Raw genomic sequence first — 20,109 nt, 5'->3', positions numbered from 1 at the left:
CATTATGCATTCGGGCAGGTAGCCTTCTCCTGGCATCCGCCAAACCCAAATTCGTCAGTCGGACTGCCAGATGGTGAAGCGTRATTCATCAAGCCAGAGAACGCTTTTCCACTGCTTCAGAGTCCAATGGCAACGAGCTTTACATCACTCCAGCCGACACTAGGCATTACGCATGGTGATCTTAGGCTTGTGTGCGGCTGCTCAGCCATGGGAACCCATTTCATGAAGCTCCCGACAAACAGTTATTTTGCTGACATTGCTTCCAGAGGCAGTTTGGAACTCGGTAGTGAGTGTTGCAACTGAAGAAAGATGCACTTCAGCACTCAGTGGTCCCGTTCTGTGAGTTTGTGTCTTACCACTTCGCGGCTGAGCCGTTGTTGCTCCTAGACGTTTCCACTTCACAATAACAGCACATACAGTTGACCGGAGCAGCTCTAGCAGGGCAGAAATGTGACGAACTGAATTGTTGGTAAGGTGACATCCTTACGGTACCACGTTGAACGTGACTGAGCTCTTCAGTATGGCAGTAGAACGGCCTATGTTTGTCTATGGAGATTTCATGGCTGTGTGCCCGATTTTATACACCTGTCAGCAATGGGTGTGGCTGAAATAGCCGAATCCACTAATTTGAAGTGGTGTCCAGATACTTTTGTATATACAGTGTATCTGTGGTCAGGTCTATGGTACGGCAGGCAGTCCTAAAGGTATGCTGTGTTATGACGGCTGTGGTCAGCTCAACTGCTGTGTCCTATAATAATAATTTGAATGTGTGTTACAGTTTTGATCTGCATGGTTGATCTGCAAGAGAAGCATGTTAAACCAGCCCAGAGTCCTGGGTAGTCTATTAGGCCACAATGAGACACTACTCTCTAATCCTATTGCATACTCAGCCTATTGCATATTTACTTGCTTCAAGATGTCCAAGCAAGCTAAGGTAAATGAACTAAATGACTATTGCCCTGTGGCACACCTCTGTCATCATGAAGTGCTTTGAGAGGCTGGTCAAGGACCATATCACCTCCACCTTGCCAGACACACTAGGCCAATTACAATTTGCAACCGCTGTTGCACTGCACATCGTCCTATCCCACCAGGACAACAGGAATACCTATGTGAGAATGCTGTTCRTCAACTACAGCTCTGCTTTCAGCACCATAGTGCCCAGCAAGCTTGTCCCTAAGCTCAGGGCCCTGGGTATGAACCCCATCCTGTGCAACTGGGTCTTTGACTTCCTCACGGGCCGACCCCAGGTGGGTGTATGGGTAGGAAACAACACCTCTGCCACACTGATCCTCAACATGTGAGGCCCCCCAGGGATGTGTGCACAGCCCCCTCCAGTACCTGTTTGCATTTCCTGTACTCCCATGACTGCATGGCTACRCACAACTCCAACTCAATCATCAAGTTTGCTGACGACTGCTTACAGGGAGGAGGTTAGAGCACTGGAGGAGTGGTGCCAGGAAAATAACCTCTCCCTTAATGTCAAAAAACAACAAAGGAGCTGATTGTGGACAACCGGAGACCGAGGAGGGAGGACCTGAAATGGTCCCACCACACCGACACCGTGGGGAAGAAGGCGCATAAGCACCTCTACAACCTCAGGCGGCTAAAGAAATTCGGCATGGCCACTAAGACCCTGACAAACTTCTATAGATGCACCATTGAGAAGATTCTGTCTGGCTGCATCACCGCCTCGTACGGCAACTGCACCCTAAACTGAATGGCTCTCCAGAGGGTGGTGCGGTCACCCGGAGCATGCTGCTTTCCCTCCAGGACACTTCCAGCACTCTGTGTCAAAGGAAGGCCAACAGATCATCAAGGACCTCTGCCACCCCAGTCACGACGGTCTGTTCACTCTGCGACCATCTAGCAGAAAGATACAGGCGCATTACAGCTGGGACCAAAAGACTGGAAAAACAGCTTTTATCTCGAGGCTGTTGAACAGCCATCTAAGTGAGAGTATCTACGGCTGTACATATCATTCTTAGTATATCTTTTGGTGTAAATACACAGATTGCATTTGGACTACTGATAGAGTTATTTGTGTGGTTAACTGTATTCTTCCTGACATTCCTGAGTTATTTGTTTTATATTGGATTATTATTATTTGTGTACTTGTTTTGACATTTTTACTTCATTGTTAAGAGGTAGTAACATGCGCATTTTGCTGCACCCACTATAACATCTGCTAAACTGTGTAAGTGTTGATATTCAACTTATTCAAATCACACTTTACAATTCACAAATCCGCATGCACACAAGTTCCGCATGGATGCAGTTTGTTATAAACATGGAAGGTGTACATTTAACTAGATTTGTGTGGAGAGCACTGATAAGCTGTGGAGGGCTGAGGTGAGGCGAGCCCAAGCATTGTCTGAGCTGTGACGCTACGGCGTTGTTTAACTCTAAGATTAGATGTGTCGGACCCCAACCTCAGAAAACACACACCTTAATGCATACCTGGCTGTCACCAGGTCTGTGACTCAGATTCTGGGCATGCCTTTGTGTTGGACACACAGGCAGAGCGGTGAGACACTCTCTCGCACGCACACACACACACACACACACACACACACACACACACACACACACACACACACACACACACGGGTGGCAGTCTAAAGCCACGTGTCAGCTCTATAAGCCAACCACTTTGGAACGCTGACGAGAATGCTGTTAAGAAGACCAGGAATAACTTCCTGTGCTCCACAGCAGGATGCTGAATGCCACCAACACCCCCACAGGGAAACCTCATCCCTCCTTAAACATAGGAACAGTCAAATGAACAGAGTGTTTGAGGTGAAGAAGAAAAGCTTGAGGTGTGTAGAGGAAAGGGATTTGAGTGGATTCTGAAGGTTGTTGCATGTTTGCCCATCCTCTATAGCCTAGCGGTTAAGAGTGTTTGGCCAGTAACCGATAGGTCGCTGGTTCGAATCTCAGTCAGTAAGGTGGAAAAATCTGTCATTCTGCCCAGTAACCCCCAACAGCAACTGCTCCCATGATATCCATTAAGGCACCCCCCTGATTCAGAGGGGATGGGTTAAATACGGAAGACACAGCTCATCTCCACCCCCTCATATACACACCCTGGGACTGGTAATCTTGAGAACCCCCCCCCCCCATATTATTTTAAAGGTTCTGGTGAATGGATTGGTTCATATCTCACTCACTCACTATAGCACTCACACACAGGTTTAGAGCCTTGGCCTCTGGAAGGCAGGTGGCTTTGTTAGAGACAGAATATGTAAGGGGGAACGCGGGGAGGAACTCTAATCACTATGCGCTCGGCAGAATGGTGGCGCTCCGCATTTTCCCCCGGTTCCCGGAGTCGGTCGGCACATTCCGCTGGCATTGTTATCTGCACTGTTTCCTGCGGCCCGCGGCTTTTGTCCGTCTTTTGCCCATTGTCCCTGCTTCCTTTGTTCCCTYCGTCTAACAATGGCTTTTTTCTCTCCCTTTATTTATATATATGTGCACTTTTCGCCCTGTGTGTTCTGTTTGTTTTGTTCTCCTGTCTGGCGTGCCTTTCTTTCCTCCTGCAGCGGAGGTGGGAAAAAAAACACAGCTCAAGTCTGAGAGTTCATTAAGGTTCAGCCTCTCTTAACCTGTCCTTCACTCCATCTCTCTTTCTGTCTTTCTCTCGCCATCTCTCGGTCTCTTTCTGTTCGTGTGTGTTTGATGTGCAGAGTCTTCGCCTTGTCATGATGATTAACTTTCCCTGAGACCTACAATGTCTCCCAGACTAGAAGTTAGGTTTTCAAGGTACAGTTGACGTGTGTTTGTGTGTGCCATATTCACAGTATGTCCTTTGTTCCATACGCAAAGCAGGGGTTTCTACACACGCACACACACCCAAAGCTCAGAGAGACAGAGATGGTCACACCTGGAAAGCTGAAAGTTTATGGTCACATTACAGAGAAAGGTGGTCATGGTGTGTGTGTGTGTGTGTGTGTGTGATACGCGGGTTGACTCATAACCCGTCTGCCCTGTGGTTATATCCGCGGAGCGGACGGGTTTAGGGTAATTACATATTGTGGGGAAAAAGCTGCTAAAGGAGAAAAGGGATGACCAGAAAAGTTATGTTTGGGAAATATTTGGTGAAAGAGGATGATGGCAGTGCCGGCTTTGTTGTGTGTAAAGATTGTGAGGCTTCATGGTATGTCAAGGGAATTGTAGCCTACTGTTTAGATGGGTTGAATGGAAACGGAAATCTGGAGATTGACTAACCAGAATAACTTACTGTTTTATGGCAAACTCCAAAGTCCTCTGATTTTAATACTAGTCCTGTGCGAACCCGACATCCCTGTGTTTTGAGAGAAATGTCTGAATTTAACAGGTGTTGCCCGCGATTTGGAAAAAAACGAATCCCGTCTGAATCGGTAATAAATACATAACCAGCGTTATCTAGTAATAATATAGCCTTAATAATAACTCCTGCAGAATTAAGCATTTCTTTCAGTAAAATGGTACTCCAAATGTAGGCAATATTTGGACTTGGGAACAGGAGTGGAGAATATGATTTATTGCTTTCTGCATCTGTAGAGGTGCTGTCTTAATCATAAATGCGTCATAAAAGGTGATTTGGTATTTCAACCACATCAAATATGCATCGAAGCCGTACTGAAATCTTATCAGAAACATGTTGGGTCATTTTCACAGCTTTCCTTTTCCTTACAACCGATCAAGTTGATATAAGTTGGACATTTTGCACGTAGTCTTAATTTTCTCCCAAGTCCCTAAACGTCTTTGCTCCGCGAAAGATGACCGAGGGAACTTTACCAGGGTCAACTAGATCGAATCCTTCGTTCTATCGATCCATTACATTATTCTGTTGAGCAAGCGTTAATATAACGTTAGTCTTCTCGGGCAACATAGAGACAAAAGAGACGCTACATTTATCTAATTATAGACAAGTTGATTAACACAGCCTACCAAAATGTCGGAAATTATAAGCAGAAACGTATGCATATCAGGCCCCAAAAAATATCCTGCATCCCCTGTCAAAAAATCGTGCTGTTGTGCGGTCACTCTGGTAAGGCTAGAGGCATGAGGGCAGAACAGCATTTGCGTTGCTTTCCCCCTACGYCAAATCACATTTTATTTGCCACATGGGCCGAATAAAACAGGTGTAGTCCTTACAGTGAAATGCTTACTTACAAGCCCTTAACCAACAATGCAGTTTTAAGAAAAATAAGTAAGTAAAAATAACAAATAATTAAAGAGCAGCAGTAAAATAACAGTAGTGAGGCTGTATACAAGGGGTACCRGTACAATGTGCAGGAGCACCGGTTAGTCGGGGTAATTGAGGTAATATGTACATGTAGGTCGAGTTGAAGTGACTATGCATAGATAATAAACAGAGAGTAGAAGTAGCAGCATAAAAGAGGTGTGGGGGTGGGGGGGGGGGGACAATGCAAATAGTCTGAGTAGCCATTTGCAGTCTTATGGCTTGGGGGTAGAAGCTGTTAAGATCCTTTTGGACCTAGACTTGGCGCTCTGGTACCGCTTACAGTGCGGTAGCAGAGAGAACAGTCTGAGTAGGGTAGCTGGAGTCTTTGACAATTTTTAGGGCCTTCCTCTGGTACCGCCTGGTATAGAGGTCCTGGATGGCAGGAAGCTTTGCCCCAGTGATGTACTGGGCCATACGCACTACGCTCTGTAGTGCCTTGCGGTCGAAGGCCGAGCAGTTACCATACCAGGCAGTGATGCAACCAGTCAGGACACCCTCGATGGTGCAGCTGTAGAACTTTTTGAGGATCTGAGGACCMATGCCAAATCTTTTCAGTCTCCTGAGGGGGAATAGTCCATGTGAACAAGCCTATCTATTCACCTGTATGGTTCTTCTGCCCCCCCGCCCCCTCACACCACTATTTTTTCTTTCCCCCCCCCGTTTTCCTCCCAGAATGGTGGAGCCCAGTTCCCCAGCGCTGCATCTCCATGCCAACAGTGATGTCAGCATGGTGGGCGTCAGTGTGAAGTTGGAGGAGTCTGGAGGAGAAGGGGGAGGAGCCAAGGCTGAGCCACACTCCTCTCCTGCCTGTGATTGGTCAGGACATCAGCCAATGGCAAGACCGGAGTCTAGACAGCTGACTCCTCCCCTCTCCCGCTCACCCTCAGTAATAAACTCATCCCATTTTTTGTTTAAACAATCTTTTAAAAAGTTTATCCAGGTCTGCTTCCTAGTCCCACTAGTCCCACCAGTCCCACCAGTCCCACCAGTCCCTGCCTATAGGCACTTGTGCAGATCTGGTTGTACTATGTTTATCACAGACAAGCTAGCTACAGTTCGTTAGCTATATGATTGTGTTCTAACAATGCTTTCCCCTGTCCTTGGTAGGAGGGCTCTCCTGGTAAGGAACAGCTTCTCAGACAGAGTCCTGTTGGGATGAAGGGGGGCAGCAGGGGGTATAACCACCGACCAGAGGGACACATGCACCCCACTGTCAGCGAAGGTATGGTAAACCTACACCTCGTCTGCGCCCCAGTGTAATCTGTTTCTGATCATCACTTTGCTCTATAGAGATCTCTCCCGTACATTGATAGAGGTGAAGGTGTTGATTATTTTTACAATGCATCCCATTTAGACTCTGAGAAGGCCAGAAGAGTTTGCCTTAGCTCTGTGTGCTCAAGTTTGCTCCTATTCATTGGCTACAGAATTGCATTGAATTTCCCTTGGCTGTTTTTATTTTTAAGAGAAGTTACACAAGGTACCTTTCTATTGGAATCCTTACAAAGTAGCAGACCTTGAAATTTGAACTACTGCATTGATTCATACACGCACACAATCTAATTCCGTTTGTTCATACAATATGGTGGCTGAACAACAACAAGTAACACATCTTTGTCCTGTTTCCTGTTGGCAGTCATGCCCACCATAGAGAAGCTTCTGAGTGTGGACTGGAGGGAGACATTTCTGGACAAAAGCCCCCTGGGAGGCAACCACCTGAAAGGTGAGCTCTCACCCTTTTACCCCTAACCCTTGACCTTTACCTCTCACCCCTGTCGCACCCATCCGTGCTTTGTCCTACCTGTYTCTCCACCTGTCTGTCAGTCTCTGCTTGCCTGCCTGTCTGCTTCCTATATCTAATTGTGTCTCTATGTATCATCATGTTTGTACTCTTTCTTGTTCCCTCCTTCCCAGGCACTCCAGAGTCTCTGGCAGAGAAGGAGCTGCAGTTGTTGTTGATGATCAACCAGCTGGGTGGTCTGAGGGAGCAGCTGCTGGGAGCCCACTCTGAGCAGAGGAACATGGCCGCCTTGCTGCTGGAGAAACAACAGCAGCAGATGGAGCTGGCCAGGCAGCAGCAGGAACAGGTGATCCTGACCTCTGACCCCTAGCACAACTCACACACCCTGACCCCCAAACCATAACATTGACCATAACCTGAGTGTACCTGGACTAAGCTTTATGTGGTTTATTCCAGATTGCCAAACAGCAGCAGCAGTTGATCCAGCAGCAGCACAAAATCAACCTGCTTCAGCAACAGATCCAGGTGAGACGAGACCTCTACAAATGACATGCTATTTTCATAACAGAATTTAGAAGTAACTCTGAGTGGGACTGACCTTGTGCCCTCTGTCTGACCTGGTCTCAGCAGGTGAACATGCCCTACGTGATGATCCCAGCCTTCCACCCCAACACCCAGCAACTCCCTATCACCGCCGACAACCAGATGACCATGCCTCTGCAGCCAATCCCCTGCAAGCCAGGTGAGTCACACCCGCTCACCAACCTCTCTTAGCCAATCCCTTTCAAGCCAGGTGAGTTACCATGTCACCATGCCGATATATCAGTGCTTTCAGCAAAATCTCCTTTGTGTTTTTCTGTAAGCTTTCCTTGGGGGCGGCAGGTAGCCTAGTGGTTAGAGCATTGGGCCAGTAACTGAAAGGTTGCTAGATTGAATCCCTGAGCTGACAAAGTAAAAATCTGTCGTTCTGCCCCTGAACAAGGCGGTTAACCCCATGTTCCTAGGCCGTCATTGTAAATAACAATTTGTTCTTAACTGACTTGCCTAGTTAAATAATATAAATAATAACTTTATAATACTGTAAATGGACCTGTATACTTCAACTCAAGGTCTAGTGTGGTATAAATTCAGATCACTGCAGCAGAAATGGAGAGATTAATTATATAGACCTCTCCTCCACTCATAGACATTTGGAGAAAAGGCTTCCTTGAACTCGGAGCATTTCTAGGAGCCTTGCTCTTACTCAGTATGCACAGTAAGAAACACACATTTGCCCCTGAATTCCTGCTGGCTTTCCATAGGCCCGGGAGGATGCAGTGAAGAGGGGTGCAGATGGTTGTTGTGAACCTCATTGATCTGGTAGGCAGTGTTTTTCACTGTCTTGGAGGTCAGGTGGTGTGGTAGACTGAAACAGATATGTCTTTTTACCTGGAATTCCACAGGCCAAATAATATTGTATTTGTGTAGTAGACCTTACCGTGAAATGCTTACTTACAAGCCCTTAACTGACAATGCAGTTCATGAAATAGTTTAATAAAATATTGGCTAAATAAACTAAAGTACTAAACACAATAAAATTAAAATAAGGAGGTTATATACAGGGGGTACTGGTACTGAGTCATTGTGCAGGGGTACAGGTTAGTTGAGATAATTTGTACATGTAGGTAGGGGTAAAGTGACTATGCATAGATAATAAACAACAATGTAAATAGTCCGGGTGGCCATTTGATTAATTGCAGTCTTATAGCTTGGGGTTAGAAGCTGTTAAGGAGCCTTTTGGACCTAGACTTGTCGCTCCGGTACCGCTTACCGTGCGGTAACAGAGAGAACAGTCTATGACTTGGGTTACTAGAGTCTGTGCCAATTTTTTGGCCTTCCTCTGACAAGCCTGGTATAGAGGTCCTGGATTTCAGGAAGCTTGGCCCAGTGATGCACTGGGCCGTACGCACTACCCTCTGTAGTGCTCTCGATGGTGCAGCTGTAGAACTTTTTGAGCATCTGGGGACCCATGCCAAACCTTTTCAGTCTCCTGAGGGGGAAAAGGTGTTGTTGTGCCCTCTTCACAAATGTTTTGGTGTGTTTGACCCATGATAGTTCGTTGATGATGTGGACACCAAGGAACTTGAAACTCTCGACCCGCTCCACTACAGCCCCATCGATGTGAATGGGGGTGTGTTCGGCACTCCTTTTCCTGTAGTCCACAATCAGCTCCTTTGTCTTGCTCACGTTGAGGGAGAGGTTATTGTCCTGGCACCACACTGCCAGATCTCTGACCTCCTCCCTATAGGCTGTCTCATTGTTTTCGGTGATCAGGCCTACCACTGTTGTGTCGTCAGCAAATKTAATAATGGTGTTGGAGTCGTGCATGGCCACGCAGTTATGGGTGAACAGGGAGTACAGGAGGGGACTAAGCACGCACCCCTGAGGGGCCCCTGTGTTGAGGATCAGCGTGACAGATGTGTTGTTGCCTACCCTTACCACCTGGGGGCGGCCCGTCAGGAAGTCCAGGATCCAGTTGCAGAGGGAGGTGTTTAGTCCCAGGATCCTTAGCTTAGTGATGAGCTTTGAGGCCACTATGGTGTTGAATGCTGAGCTGTAGTCGATGAACAGCATTCTCACATAGGTGTTCCTTTTATCCAGGTGGGAAAGGGCAGTGTGGAGTGCAATAGAGATCGTATCATCTGTGGATCTGTTGGGGCGGTATGCGAAATTGGAGTGGGTTTAGGGTTTCCGGGATGATGGTTTTGATGTGAGCCATGCCCAGTCTTTCAAAGCACTTCATGGCTACCGACGTGAGTGCTATGGGGCGGTAGTCATTTAGGCAGGTTACCTTTGCTTTCTTGGGCACATGGTGGTTTGCTTGAAACATGTAGGTATTACAGACTCGGTCAGGGAGAGGTTGAAAACAGCAGTGAAGACACTTGCCAGTTGGTCCGCGCATGCTCCGARTAAACGTCCGGTTAATCCGTCTGGCCCTGCGACCTTGTGAATGTTGACCTGTTTAAAGGTCTTGCTCAAATTGGCTACGGAGAGCATGATCATACAGTCGTCCAGAATAACTGGTGCTCTCATGCACCCTTCAGTGTTGCTTGCCTCGAAGCGAGCACAAAAGGCATTTAGCTCGTCTGGTAGGCTCGTGTCACTGGGCAGCTCGTGGCTTGGTTTCCTTTTGTAGTCCATAATAGCCCTGCCACATCCGACGGGTGTCAGAGTCGGTGTAATAGGATTCAATCTTAGTCCTGTATTCACGCTTTGCCTGTTTTGATGGTTCGTTTGAGGGCATAGCAGGATTTCTTATAAACGTCTGGATTAGTGTCCCGCTCCTTGAAAGCGGCAGCTCTAGCTTTTTTGCTCGGTGCGGATGTTGCCCGTAATCCATGGCTTCTGGTTGGGATATGTATGTACGGTCACTGTGGGGACGATGTCGTCGATGCACTTATTGATGAAGCCGGTGACTGAGGTGGTATACTCCTCAATGCCTTTGGATGAATCACGGAACATATTCCAGTCTGTTCTAGCAAAACAGTCCTGTAGCATCCGTGTCATCTGACCACTTTCGTATTGAGCGAGTCACTGGTACTTCCTGCCTAAGTTTTTGCTTGTAAGCAGGATTCAGGAGGATATAATTATGGTCAGATTTGCCAGATGGAGGGTGAGGGAGAGCTGTAAAGGTGGTCTAGAGTTATTTTTTAATATATTTTTTTCTCAGGTTGCACATGTGACATGCTGGTAGAAATGAGGTAAAAYGGATATAAGTTTGTCTGCATTAACCTTTCTAGCCCCACAACGTTCCACTGAAAAGGCAGCGCGTGAAATTCAAAAATATTTTTTTAKAAATATTAAACTTTTACAAATTAACAAGTCCAATACAGCAAATGAAAGATAAACATCTTGTTAATCTACCCATGGTGTCCGATTTCAAAAATGATTTACAGTGAAAGCACAACATATGATTATGTTAGGTCAGAGCCAAGTCAAAAACACACAGCCATTTTTTCAGCCAACAATAGGAGTTAGAAAAAGCAGAAATATAGTTAAAATGAATCACTAACCTTCGATTATCTTCATCAGATGACAGTCATAGGACATCATGTTATACATGTATTGTGTGTTTTGTTCGATAATGTGCATATATATATTAAAACAAATCTCAGTTTACATTGGCACGTTACGTGCAGTAATGTTTTGATTCCAAAACATCCGGTGATTTTGCAGAAATACTCATAATAAACATTGATAAAAGATGCAAGTGTTATTCACAAAATTAAAGATAAACTTATCCTCTATGCAACCGCTGTGTCAGATTTCAAAATAAACTTTACGGAAAAATAATTATCTGAGAACGGCGCTCAGAGCACAATCCAGCCAAAGAAATAGTCGCCATTTTGGCGTCAACAGAAGCTACAAAAACACTATAAATATGCACTTACCTTCGAATAACTTCATCAGAAGGCACTCCCAGGATTCCCAGTTCGACAAATGACTGAAAAGTTCCATAAAGCCCATCATTTAGCCACTTGTTGTTAGCATGTTCAGCCCACAAATCCATTTTCATGACGCACGAGCAATCCCTCCAGACAAAAACTCAAAAAGTTCCGTTACAGGTCGTAAAAACAAGTCAAATGATGTATGCAATCCATATTTAGGATGTGTTTAACATTAATCATCAATAAGGATCCAACTGGAGAATTTCATTGTCTGAAGAAAGAGCATTGGAACGAGAGCACTCTCTCTCGCTCGCGYGCAAAACGAGACTGAAATTTCTGACGACCACTCACTAAAATAGCTCCTATGAGCCCCTCCTTTATAGTAGAATCATATAACTAAAATCTAAAGACGGTGACATCTAGTGGAAGCCCCAGGAAGTGTTTGCTTATCAATAACTAGAAGGGGTATCATTTGGCACTGTTTTGAAAATCGAGTTCTCACTTCCTRTGTGGAAGTCTTCTCAGGTTTTTGTCTGCCAAATGAGTTCTGTTCTACTTACAGACATAATTCAAACCGTTTTAGAAACTTCAGAGTATTTTCTATACAATAGTAATAATCATATGCATGTATTACCTTCTGGGGCAGAATAGGAGGAAATTCCGTTTGGGTACGCAATTCGTTCAAAGTGGAAACACTGCCCCCTGTCCATAACTGGTTTTAAAGTCCCCAGGCCACTAGGAGCACCGCTTCTGGATGAGCATTTTTTTGTTTGCTTATGGCCGCTAGCATTCCACTGAAAAGGCAGAGTGGCAAATTCATTWTTWTTTTTTTTKTTKAAATATTTAACTTTCACACATTAACAAGTCCAATACAGCATTTGAAAGATAAACATCTTGTGAATCCAGCCAACATGTCCGATTTTTAAAATGTTTTACAGAGAAAACACCACATATATTTATGTTAGCTCACCACCAAATACAAAAGACAGACAGACATTTTTCACAGCAACGGTAGCATGCAGGTAGCATGCACAAGCCAACCTAACTAACCTAGAACCAACCTAAATAACCTAGAAAAAACTCCCTCAGATGAGTCCTATAACATGTTACACAATAAATCTATGTTTTGTTCGAAAAATGTGCATATTTGAGCTATAAATCAGTTTACATTACTGCTACCATCATAGCTACCATCATAGCTACAGTCAGAAATCGCACGGAGTAGCCAGAGTAAATACAGACACCAACGTCAACTACCTAATTACTCATCATATAAACATTTCAGAAAAATATATGGTGGATAGCTAATGAAAGACAAAGATTCTGTGAATACAGCCAATATTCCGATTTTTAATGTTTTACAGCGAAAACACAAAATATTCGTTATATTAGCTTACTACAATAGCTAACACACAGCAGCATATGATTCTAGTCAAACGGTAGCGATAGCACAGTTCGACAGATATATGAAATAGTATCCCAAATTGGGTCCTTATCTTTGTTGATCTTCCATCAGAATGTTCTCCAAGGGTCCTTTGTTCAGAACCGTCTTTATTTGGATCCAGAACGAACTATTTCCCTCTTGAATTAGCAAGCACACTGGCCGTGCGGTGCTAACCTCTCCTTCTTGAACAAATTCTTGCGACGCATCACGTCTAAAGTCCAGAATAAATTTCAATAATATAATTAAACTTATATGTGAAAAAACATACTTAGGATGATATTGTGACATGTATCAAATAAAATCGAGACCGGAGATCAATTCACCTATAACGACGGTTTTCCAGGAGGCGATTCCAGATCCAACTTCGCGCCCTCGAAAATAAATAAATGGCGGACCTCTCACTCCAAGAGTTGTATTCAATCCAGAACGAGATAATCAAGTCATTTCTGCTCTCACTTCCGCATGACACCCAGGGAAGGTGTTATGACGTGTTTCTACAGTCATAAGTGACATGCCCTTTTATAGACAAGCTCTTGAAGAGAGACTTCGCTTTTGGAAATCTCACTTCCGGATAGGAAATGGTCTGTAAAAAGAGTTCTGTTTCACTTAGAGAAATAATTCAAACGGTTTTAGAAACTAGAGAGTGTTTTCTATCCAATAGTAATAATAATATGCATATTGTACGAGCAAGAATTGAGTACGAGGCCRTTTAAATATCATACGATTTTCCCCAAAAGTGAAAATAGCACCCCCTATCCCAAAGAAGTTATACAGCTCGTTGTGTGCGGTCTTAGTGCCAGCATTGGTTTGTGGTGGTAAATAGACGGCTACGAAAAATATACATAAACTCTTGGTAGATAGTGTGGTCTACAGTTTATCATGAGGTACTCAGGCGAGCAATACCTCGAGACTTCCTTAATATTAGACATTGCGCACCAGCTGTTATTGACAAATAGACCCCCACCCCTCGTCTTACCAGACGTAGCTGTTCTGTCCTGCCGATACACAAAACCCAGCCAACTGTATATTATCCGTGTCGTCGTTCAGCCACGACTCGGTGAAGCATAAGATATTACAGTTTTTAATGTCCCGTTGGTAAGAGAGTCTYGAACGGAGATCATCCAGTTTATTCTCCAGTGATTGCACGTTGGCCAATAGAACGGATGGTGAAGGCGGGTTACCCACTCACTGACAAATTCTTACAAAGCACCCCGATCTCCGCCCCCTGTATTTCCGTCTTTTCTTCACGTGAATGACGGCGATTTAGGCCTGGTCTCGGAGAGGCAGTAAATCCTTTGYGTCGGACTCATTAAAGATAGAATCTTCGTCCAGTTCGATGTGAGTAATCGCTGTTCTGATATCCTCGACGCTCATTTCAGTCATAAGAGACATTAGCAGCAACATTATGTACAAAATAAGTGTCAAACGATGTGAAAACACACTAAATAGCACAGGTGGTTAGGAGCCTGTAAAACGGCAGTCATCCCCTCCATTAATTCCACGGCCCCGCTGCAGTGCTTCCAAAAAAGGAGGGTGAATTGGGGCCCATTGGTGGGCTGTGACATGGTTTACATCACTCAGTGGTTCATTATAAACACTCAATCCACTCATACACCATGAAAACACAAAAGTAACATGCTGACATCAAGTGATCTCTGCAGACTTTTAATGTATCATAAATGTCAATCTGAAACAACAAAACAATGGTCAATTTAGCACCTCGGTTTTGTTTATCTTGTTGCTATGTACTGTATAAGTTGCTAGAGAAGGAGCAGCAGTCCCTTTCAGATTGTGTTGTGGTCAGTAACCTTCTCAGTCGAACCCCCTTTTCCCCTGCTCATACACTTCAATATGTGGTGCAGTCAGCATGATGAAAGTACAGATAATGTCTAAATGTTGTTTGGATGTTATTGATTCTGTTCCCTTCTGACAGAGATTGTGAAGCGTTCATCTCCCCCTTTTTATTTTACAGTGGACTATCCCATGCAGCTGCTGCAGAACTCTCACTCCACCCCTGTGAAAAGGCCCAGTGGTACCTTCCGTCAGGTAGTGCTTTTCATCCATTACTATACTAAAATAAAACTATACTGTACAGTAAGACCTTTTCCAGATGGAATAAGGTGAATTGGAAAGTAACCAAATGGTGTCAATAAAGACAGGTTCATGTTTTCTGTGCTTTATACAGTGCATTCGGAAAGTATTCACAACCTTGACTTTTACCACATTTTGTTACTTTACAGCCTTATTATAAAATGGATTAAATTGTTTTTCCCCCTCATTAATCTACACACAATACCCCATAATGACAAAGCAAAAACAGTGTTTTAGAAATTTTTGCAAATGTAATAAATATTAAAAACGGATATCACATTTACATAAGTATTCAGACCCTTTACTCAGTACTTTGTTGAAGCACCTTTGGCAGCGATTACAGCCTTGTGTCTTCTTGGGTATGATGCTACAAGCTTGGCACACCTGTATTTGGGGAGTTTCTCCCATTCTTCTCTGCAGATCCTCTCAAGCTCTGTCAGGTTGGATGGGGAGCGTTGCTGCACAGCTATTTTCAGGTCAAGATGTTCGATCGGGTTCAAGTCTGGGATCTGGCTGGGCCACTCAAGGACATTCAGAGACTTGTTCCGAAGCCACTCTGACGTTGTCTTGGCTGTGTGCTTAGGGTCGTTGTGCTGTTGGAAGGTGAACCTTCACCCCAGTCTGGAGCGCTCTGGAGTAGGTTTTCGTCAATGATCTCTCTTTACTTTGCTCCGTTCATCTTTCCCTTGATCCTGACTAGTCTCCCAGTCCCTGCCGCTGAAAAACATCCCCACAGCATGATGCTGCCACCACCATGCTCCACTGTAGGGATGGTGCCAGGTTTCATTCAGGCGTGACGCTTGGCATTCAGGCCAATGAGTTCAATCTTGGTTTCATCAGACCTGAGAATTTATTTCTCATGGTCTGGGAGTCTTTAGGTGCCTTTTGGCAATCTCCGAGGGCTGTCATGTGTCTTTTACTGAGGAGTGGCTTCCGTCTGGCCACTCCCATCTCCACAGAGGAACTCTAGAGCTCTGTCAGTGACCATCAGGTTTTTGGTCACCTCCCTGACCAATGCCATTCTCCCCCGAATTGCTCAGTTTGACCGACCGGCCAGCTCTAGGAGGAGTCTTGGTGGTTCCAAACGTCTTTCATTTTGAAGAATGTTGGAGGCACCTATGTTCTTGGGGATCTTCAATGCTGCAGACATGTTTTTTGGCACCCTTCGCCAGATCTTTGCCTCGACACAATCTTGTCTCGGAGCTCTACAGACAATTCCTTTGACCTCATGGCTTGGATTTTGCTCTGACATGCACTGTCAACTGTGGGACATTTTATATAGACAGGTGTGCCAAATCATGTCCAATCAATTTAATTTACCACAGGTGGACTCAAATCACGTTGTAGAAACATTTCATGGATGATCAATGGAAATCTGAACTCAATTTCGAGTCTCATATCAAAGGGTTTGAATACCTATGTAAATAAGGTATTTGTTTTTATTTCGAATACATTTGCAAAAATTTCTAAAAACCTGTTTTCGGTTTGTCATTATGGGGTATTGTGTGTAGATTTTTTTTTTTTTTTTTTTCAATTTTAGAACAAGGCTGTAACGTAACAACATTTGAAAAAAGTGAAGGGGTCTGAATACTATCCGAATGCACTGTACCTCTCTGAAAATAACAGCTGCAAACGGTGCACAGGTTACAAGCCTAATACAGCACTATAGTACATAGTACATGGATATTTGTATTTTGATAAGCATGTCATGTTTTTGGTAAAGGCCTGAGGTATGTACCTAGGAAGCAATCTCTCTTAATACTACAGATACAGGCTGGGAGATCTTTGAAAATGCTGTCAAAACAATGCACTCCAAATGAACAATGCATGTTTCTGGTATCTGGGACAGTGAACAACTGAACAAATGCACCACACCCTGTTCACAGTTGTGTGTGTGTGTGTGTGCCTTTGTGTGCACAATGCAGTCATGCTCTGTCTGCACTGTTGCACAAGTGGAAAAGGGGATCACGTAAATCACTAGACAATCACTAAACAAAAGAAAGACAGGACAGAGAAAGCACAGACAAAAGAAAGGATAAACTAAAGAAACACTACAGCGGTGTGAAAGGAAAGATATGCTGTGACACACCAATCTGTCATTCATAACCCTAACATACACACCCACCCCATACATGGGTGTGTTTGTTATATTGACTTTGATGAGAATTGGAAGTTGTGTGTGTGTGTTATATTGACTTTGATGAGAATTGGAAGTTGTGTGTGTGTGTGTGTTATATTGACTGAACTAAGCATGTAAGCGTGTATTCTGAATGTGTTTTTTTGTGTTGGGCTGACACACTGCTAATTGTCTACTCTTTTGTCTTTCATCCCCTTAGGAAGCCAGCCAGCCTCTGAATCTGACCTCCAAGCCCAAGGGAATGGACATGGGGAAGAGCCCCAGCCCGCAGACCTTTGAGCTGGGCTCGCTGACTCTGCAGGGTGGGTACAGACCCAGGGACAACCATAGAGACAGCCCTTCACGGCCTGCACTTAACCTGGGTCAGTATACACACACATACACTACATTCAAAAGTTTGGGGTCACTTAGAAATGTCCTTGTTTTTGAAAGAAGCACATTTTTTGTCCATTTAAAATAACATAAAATTGATCAGAAATACAGTGTTGACATTGTTAATGTTGTAAATGACAATTGTAGCTGGAAACGGCGTATTTAATAAAAAATAAAAAATGGAATATCTACATAGGCAAACAGAATACCATTATCAGCAGCCATCACTCTGTGTTACAAAGACACGTTGTGTTAGCTAATCCAAGTTTATCATTTTAAAAGGCCAATTGATCATTAGATAACCCTTTTGCATTACGTTAGCACAGCTGAAAACTGTTGTGCTGATTTAAAGAAGCAATAAAACTGGCGTTCTTTAGACTAGTTGAATATCTGGAGCATCAGCATTTGTAAGTTCGATGACAGGCTCCAAATTGCCAGAAACAAAGACCTTTCTTCTGAAACTCGTCAGTCTATTCTTGTTCTGAGAAATGAAGGCTATTCCATGTAAGAAATTGCCAAGAAACTGAAGATCTCGTACAACGCTGTGTACTACTCCCTTCACAGAACAGCGCAAACTGGCTTTAACCAGAATAGAAAGAGGAGTGGGAGGCCCCGGTGCACAACTGAGCAAGAGGACAAGTATATTAGAGTGTCTAGCTTGAGAAACAGACGCCTCACAAGTCCTCAACTGGCAGCTTCATTAAATAGTACCTGCAAAACACCAGTCTCAACGTCAACAGTGAAGAGTCGACTCCAGGATGCTGGCCTTCTAGGCAGAGTTGCAAAGAAAAAGCCATATCTCAGACTGGCCAATAAAATAAAATATTATGATGGGCAAAAGAACACAGACACTGGACAGAGGAACACGGAGTCCGCTCTTCACTGTTGACGTTGAGACTGGTGTTTTGCGGGTACTATTTAATGAAGTTGCCAATTGAGGACGTGAGGCGTCTTTCTCAAACCCACTCCTCTTTCTATTCTGGTTAACTTCTTATGGCTGCAGGGGCAGTATTGAGTAGCTTGGATGAAAGGTGCACAGAGGTGCCCAGAGTAAACGGCCTGCTCCTCAGCCATAGTTGCTAATATATGCATATTATTATTAGTATTGGATAGAAACCACTCKGAAGTTTCTAAAACTGTTTGAATTATGTCTGTGAGTATAACAGAACTCATATTGCAGGCAAAAACATGAGAAGTTCCACTTCCTGTTTGGAGGCTGGTAGATTTTCAACTAAACTCCCATTGAAATTACAGCGAGATATGGATGAGTTTTCACTTCCTACGGCTTCCACTAGATGTCAACAGTCAATAGAACTTTGTCTGATGACTAATGTGAAGGGGGGGCCGAAGGAGACAGGAATGAGTCACCACTGCCATGAGGTGACCATGCTTTGACCACGCGCGTTCACGTGAGAGGCAGCTCCGTTCCATCGCTCATCTGAAGTCAATGTAATTCTCCGGTTGGAACGCTATTCAAGATGTATGTTAACAACATTCTAAAGATTGATTCAAAAAAATTGATTTTCAAAAACAAGGACATTTCTAAGTGACCCCAAACTTTTGAAAGGTAGTGTGTGCACACACACACACACACACGCTGGCCAGTTTGTTAGGTACATGAAAATGCTACACATGGTTCGCTCCTTACAGACAGTCACAAGGCCGTAACTTGCCATATAAAGTAGACAAACCGGCATCGAGGCATTCGGTTACTGTTTGATTGAACATTTAGAATAGGCAAAACAAGTGACCTAAGCAACTGAGTCTGTTATGATCGTCCATGAAAGGCACGCCGGTTCCAGTATCTTAAACTGTCGACCTACTGGGCTTTTCACGCGCGACCGTGTCTAGGGTTTACCAAGAATGGTGTGACAAAGAAAAAACACACTGTCATGGGCAGTCCTGTGGGCGAAAACAGCTCGTTGATGAGAGAGGTTGAAAGAGAATGGCAAGAATCGTACAAGCTAACAGGCGGGCCACAAACAGGCAAATAACGCCACAGTACAACAGTAGTGTGCAGAACGGCATCTCGGAATGCACAACTCGTAGATCCTTGTCGGGGATGGGCTATTGCAGCAGACGATCACACCAGGTTCCACTGATATCAGCTAGAAACAAGAAGAAGTGGCTCCAGTGGGCACACGATCACCAACACTGGACAATTGAAGAGTGGAAAAACATTGCCTGGTCCAATGAATCCTGGTTCCTGTTGCGTCATGCTAATGGCAGTCTGGATTTGGCGTAAGCAGCATGAGTCCATGGCCCCATCCTGCCTGGTGTCAACGGTACAGGCTGGTGGTGTATTGGTGTGGGGAATGTTTTCCTGGCACCCGTTAGGTCTTTTGACACCAATTGAGCAATGTTTGAAACGCACACCTTGTAGAATCCATTCCCCGAATAATTCAGGTTGTTCTGGAGGCAAAGAGGGGTTATGGCCCGGTACTAGATGGGTGTACCTAATTAACTGCCTGTATGTATACGCACACACACGCCTACCTCCGCTCATGCCATTCCTCAGCTTCAGACATGTCAACACCCTGACTGTGTGTGTGGTGAGAGAACCTGTTCCTCCTTTGACTTCAGGGCTTGTGCGCTACCATCCCCGTTTCCTCTCAGATGCAATAGGTTGTACTCCGATACTTTGACTCACTTTTATATTGACATTTGCAA

The 20,109-nt window shown here is 44.5% G+C and overlaps 1 protein-coding gene across 6 annotated transcripts in view; it reads left to right on the top strand.

Annotated features, from left to right (window-relative positions):
* The window catches only part of LOC111967508 (transcription factor SOX-13-like), a 49,977-nt gene that overhangs the window by 20,949 nt on the left and 8,919 nt on the right, over positions 1-20,109 (top strand). For 3 of the 6 annotated variants that reach the window (XM_070444879.1, XM_070444880.1, XM_023992573.2), the window contains exons 2-9: positions 5,903-6,116; positions 6,338-6,452; positions 6,864-6,950; positions 7,142-7,314; positions 7,425-7,493; positions 7,596-7,710; positions 14,812-14,885; positions 17,267-17,429. In XM_070444879.1, coding sequence (XP_070300980.1) covers positions 5,904-6,116; positions 6,338-6,452; positions 6,864-6,950; positions 7,142-7,314; positions 7,425-7,493; positions 7,596-7,710; positions 14,812-14,885; positions 17,267-17,429 — 1,009 coding nt within the window. In that variant the 5' untranslated portion in view covers position 5,903. Of the gene's footprint in view, positions 1-3,701; positions 3,763-5,902; positions 6,117-6,337; positions 6,453-6,863; positions 6,951-7,141; positions 7,315-7,424; positions 7,494-7,595; positions 7,711-14,811; positions 14,886-17,266; positions 17,430-20,109 lie in introns of those variants that run through there. The other 3 variants (XM_070444876.1, XM_070444874.1, XM_070444882.1) reach the window with 3 other exon arrangements.

This window comes from Salvelinus sp. IW2-2015, linkage group LG1 (genome assembly GCF_002910315.2).
Source record: "Salvelinus sp. IW2-2015 linkage group LG1, ASM291031v2, whole genome shotgun sequence".
NCBI lineage: Eukaryota > Metazoa > Chordata > Actinopteri > Salmoniformes > Salmonidae > Salvelinus > Salvelinus sp. IW2-2015.
Note: the sequence above shows the minus strand (reverse complement) of the source record. Positions and strands in the feature narration are given on the sequence as shown.